The 5,173-nt window shown below is 30.9% G+C and overlaps 1 protein-coding gene and 1 long non-coding RNA gene across 2 annotated transcripts; one reads left to right on the forward strand and one right to left on the reverse strand.

Annotated features, from left to right (window-relative positions):
- Positions 1-1,131: 1,131 nt before the first annotated feature.
- Positions 1,132-1,956, reverse strand: LOC126741409 (tigger transposable element-derived protein 4-like). Its single transcript, XM_050447811.1, has one exon. It carries the CDS (start codon positions 1,954-1,956, stop codon positions 1,132-1,134), a length of 825 nt encoding a protein of 274 aa, XP_050303768.1.
- A 1,613-nt stretch (positions 1,957-3,569) lies between these two features.
- LOC126741494 (uncharacterized) lies at positions 3,570-4,971 on the forward strand. The gene is made up of 3 exons (XR_007662200.1): positions 3,570-3,701; positions 4,135-4,459; positions 4,559-4,971. It is a non-coding gene; the product is annotated as an uncharacterized LOC126741494 (long non-coding RNA).
- Positions 4,972-5,173: the final 202 nt, after the last annotated feature.

Genomic DNA, 5,173 nt, shown 5'->3' on the forward strand with positions numbered 1-5,173 from the left:
ACACATCTCGTGAGAGTAGTATATTCGAAGCAAAATTTAAGAAATCATATACTGGTCTGGTCAACTCAGGGTTGAGTGTGACGAATACTCGATAGTTATCCTAGTTTTTACCCACAATTAAATTGTATTTACACAATACTATACCGTACCAATACGTCAAGATGAAATACAGTAAAAGTTGCTTATAGCGACGGTGAAGGGACCACGAGAATTACGTCGCTATATCCGACCTTCGTTATATACGACCTGTTTTTTTTTCTAGCAAATTAATAAAAGATATACTTTACGATAGCCAGAAGAAACAAAATTCGCTATCCAATTTGTTTAAAACAATTTATTAACCACTAATTTACAAATTCACAACATTTAACAGATACATATGTCTGTAGTACCTACTCCAGTTTTAAGACTTGAAATAATCTGTGATTTTACTCTGTTTCTTTGTTCGAGTATCATAATAGATGAATTCAATTTTTTCCTCTAAATTATTAACATGGTTTACCAATATTTCGTCCGATGAATAGTTATACAAAACAAACTTTTTAATAGTATAAGTGGCTGCTGCAGATGGAGGTTGAAATTCTTCTCCTTCTGAACCCTCATCTTCGCTTTCCTCTTTGTCCTGAGAGAAGGATAAGATGTCGTCTACAATTTGTTCATCACTTAGATTATCGCATACTTCCAAACTATTTTCTGCATGTAAGAACTCGGTCCATTGATCATCTGACAATGCAGCAGACTTTTTTATTACAGCCAGCAGAACCTCATCTTCCTCTTCAAAATTAATTAATTTAGCCAGTGGAATGTCATCTTCTTCATTAAAGCTATTATTTCTAACATCCTCACTTTCTACGAAGCCTCCATGTCTAAAACAGTTGGCAATTGTTTTTGATGAAACTCTATCCCATGCTTTAGCGATCATTGATACTGCATCTAAAAGGTTAATACAATACACTTTGCCTTGTTCAGCATTTTCTATTATTTTTATTAAGTGAAACTTTTTAAAATGCTTTTTTAATGATCGAATAACCCCTTGGTCGATTGGCTGCAAAACAGAGGTAGTGTTTGCTGGCAAAAACTTGAGTTTTATGTTTTTTAAATTATCAACTTTCGGATGAGCAGGACAGTTGTCTACAAAAGTAAAATTTTTTTCTTGGTCTTCACCAACTTTGCATCCCATTCATGAAGAATACTGACAAATAAACCAGAAGTCATCCAGGTCTTTTTGTTGGACTTGTACACGACAGGTAATGTCTTGATATGTTTGAAACATCGTGGATTTCTCGACTTGCCGATTACAATAAGTTTAGGTTTATCCGATCCTGTCATATTGGTAGCAACTAAGACTGTAATTCGTTCCTTTGATAATTTTCCGCCGGTACAAGTTTCACCCTTGAATCTTAATGTCTTATCTGGGGTCAGTTTATAAAAAAGTCCTGTCTCGTCGGCATTATATATTTCAACATCTTTATATCCTTTTCGTAATTCAGCCCAGACAGTTGTTAACCAGTTTTCACGTACTCCTTGAGGCGCACTGGCAGCTCCGCCACTTATTTTCCCAAACACTATTTTATGTCTTTGTCGAAAACGCTTAATCCAACTTTCAGAACATTTAAGGTCTACTTTACCCATAATTCTTCCAAAATTATTTGCTTTTGCCTGTAATATTGGACCGCTTATGGGAGTTCCACCACTTCGCTGACTTTTGAACCACTTGAGTAAGGCTTGATCGATATCTGGGTGTTGAGATAACTTGAGTTTTTTCTTGCCTAATAAATTTTCGTTGAACGCTTCTTTAATTTTATTCTTGTTCTTCAAAATTGTGGATACACTTGAGTGAGATAAATCAAATTCAGTAGCTACAGTAGCATTACTTTCACCAGATTCAAGTCTTGCGATAATAAGACCTTTTTCTTCAATTGAAAGAACTTTTCTTTTCTTTGACACCGAAGCCATTGTACAATGTTTGTAATCACAAAAACACAATCAAAACACATACGAAGGTAAAACAACAATAAAAAGCAACATCAACCCTTTGTAGGAACTGTTAATCCACGCTGGACTGGAATAAACTACGCACAATACGTTTACGTCTATCATGCAGATGTTCAGAAATAGGGTATTCCCCGAAAACAACTCCTGTATTTCACCGCGGCGAGTCGTTGCTTGTCGGTTGTCGCAGTAACCGGTCCAAGAAATGAAGCGACTTCGTCACTATAACCGACGACGCTATAGTCGGACTTTTTTACTATTGAAAATAAAAAATTACGACAGTTTTATATTTTTTTACCATTATTTTTTTATTTTAATATGAAGAAATAAATATAAACATATCTGACAAAAGATTACATTAACTAAATTCCTAAAAATCTAATAAAAAAGGTAATAGATTTATACTTTTTGTCTAAAAATTTCCAAACTAAAGAGAGCTACAAAAAAAACACGAAGAAAAGCTAGTTTGATAATTAATTTTTATTTCTATATACAAATCCCTCCGACACGTTTTCATTCATTGGTACATATTAGGTTAAAAAATACGAGGATATTAACTGAGAGTAAAACGCCGAAAAGGAAGAAATAAAAATAATTATAAATTATTAATAAACCTTAAAAAATTTAATTGTAAATAATTTAATACTTAAATCTGTAAATAAAATATAATTTTAATTCTTGTATATGCATGTAAAATTGGGCTTGTATATTATGTATATTCAAAAAACTGATTTGAACTATATTGCTTTGCGCATGAAAATATGCATATTTCCGTCATAGTATTTTTCTTAAAAACAAGGGTTTATTTTTGTAGAATGTAGGCGTTTAGATATTATGAATATTATTTATATTTCTACTACATGTTTTCCTTAAAAGAAAAGAAACAAGGGTTATTTTTTATAGAGTGTGGGTATAGATATTTTGGCGAATTTTTTTTTTAAATTTTATAAATATTTATATGCAGCTATTAATTTGGGATTTAATTGCTATAATATCTCCTTTTTTGTGGTTTTCTTTTCTATTTACGCAGAAAGTTTTGAGTTTAATAGATATGTAACTCTCAGCTGTATACAAAGCGCTATTTATCCTTTTTTAATACTTAATTTTTTAAGAAACTCTGCACTTAAAAAAATGATGAACAAAATATTAATGAACTGCTTTCATCAACTTTAATTTCTTTGTCTTGATGAAATGTTCATTAATATTAGGTATAAAAAACTGTTTGAATCATAACTTTATTAACACCTATCATTAAAAAAAAAGAATAAACGGTTATTAAGTTATGAACAGTAAAGTACATAAGTTTATGTAAAATAGTACATTAATAATATGAACCAAATTCATTTATACTATGTACAACTCTTCTAAAATAGGTAAATGTTCTTAAAAGACTGCAATCATTAAATAATAAAAAAAACATTAATACCATGAAACGGTTCATACTATTAACGTTGATTGAATATTTCGTTGATTGAATAATACCCAAATATTCAATCAACGCTATTAATGAACAAAATTCTTTAAAAACATGCGGCCATGTCCGGTAAGTAAACAATCGTTAAAATCGTTTTACAAGCGAGCTAGAACGAATGCGGAAATCGGCATTGTGCTGGAAGCTGCAAATATGGAAGGTGTGCAGGTGTTTGAGAGTTAGTTTAGTTAGTGTGCTATCAAGTGTTGCCAAGAAAAGTTGCTAATCCCAGTTAAAAGTAAGTAAATTGTCTATTATTATATAAAGGTTTTCCATTTAATGTGACATAGGACTTTAAAAAATTAAACTTATCAAATGCCATTCTCTGGAAAGACATTTTAAATATGAAAAAATAAATGTCTAGTCCTGTGCGTAATACATTAAAATCGGAGGAAAGGAGTTAAAACCCATTTCTTCTACAGATACAATTTTTTGGGTGGGCCTGAACTCAAATTAAAAGCAAATAAAAATAATAAATGTTAAAGCAGAAATTTATTCATTTTCGGTATTTTTAGATTTCCTAAACTTTTATAATCTTGCATGTTTTTCTATTGAACACAGTTTTGCCGAGCTTTTATCTGTTTTTTTTTAAAGTTCTATATCTTCTTTAAAGAAAAACCTCAACTTAAAAAACCTATTTAATTTGAAATGTAATTTCTTTCGTCTTATAGTTCCAGAAGAAGATGCTGAAGTCTGCATCAGAGCACTTAAATTTGACAATCTTTCTACGGAAGATTTTGAAGGCTATTGGAAGGCATGCCGACAATTTCGCATGGTGGATATAAAGAAAATGGAAAGTACGACCGCCATTTTTGACAAATGGCCCTTTTACAAGATTCCTTCTGGCTTAAGACTGTTAGGTAAATTAGTTATTTTGCTATAACATATAAATCTAAATCAAGTTACATGTATTATTAGATTTATATGGACTGTGACGCGCTGCATCCTAATGGAGATGATCTTTTGTCAACATGGGAAACAAAAAGAGATGCTATAGTAAGTAACTAATTCTTAAATCGAGTTTTTGACAAAGATTTTTTATAAAAAGTTGCGTTTTTTAAATATTTTATTTTTTTAAGCACTTTATTTTTTTAGACAGTCTTAATGCTACGATACTTTGGGCGCTTCATAGTTCATGGGTACTTAGTTCCGACGTCTAGGACCGTGTGCAAAGACAAAGCAGGAAAAAATAGTGTCATAAAATATACCATCAAAGATTCCCAAGAAGCATTTGTATTACAGCGAAAGTCGCATCAAGATTTGGACGATTACTTGTTACATCATTTGGCCAATGGGAAAACAAACATACAGCCACTTCTTCTGCTAGTGGGTGATGAGATAACTAGTATACAAAAGATTTATGTGTATGTTGATGGTGTGAAATATTCATTTACGAATTTCTTAAGAGCAGTAGATAGTTGCTTCAAAATATTTTATGTGTTTAACCTAAAATTTCCCGATGCTGCAATGAACTTTTGGTCTTTTATAGAAACATATTTTTATCAATTAAGTTCAGACCATTCAAATTCAAAAATTCATGTTTTATGTAACACTCTTAAAGAGCAATAATAAAATTTGTAAAATAATATTTGTAAGTTTTAAAATAAAAACAAGTTAAAAATCTTTACTGTTTTACTTATTACATCCTTTACTTATACAAGGTAGTTCGGTTCAAACGTCATTACTTTTATTATGTGACAAAGAATTAAA

The sequence above is a fragment of the Anthonomus grandis genome, chromosome 10, assembly GCF_022605725.1.
Source record: "Anthonomus grandis grandis chromosome 10, icAntGran1.3, whole genome shotgun sequence".
Lineage (NCBI taxonomy): Eukaryota > Metazoa > Arthropoda > Insecta > Coleoptera > Curculionidae > Anthonomus > Anthonomus grandis.

Bases quoted from the DNA above. Each gene is read 5' to 3' on its own strand.
- LOC126741409 (XM_050447811.1), bottom strand. From the start codon at position 1,956: ATGGCTTCGGTGTCAAAGAAAAGAAAAGTTCTTTCAATTGAAGAAAAA.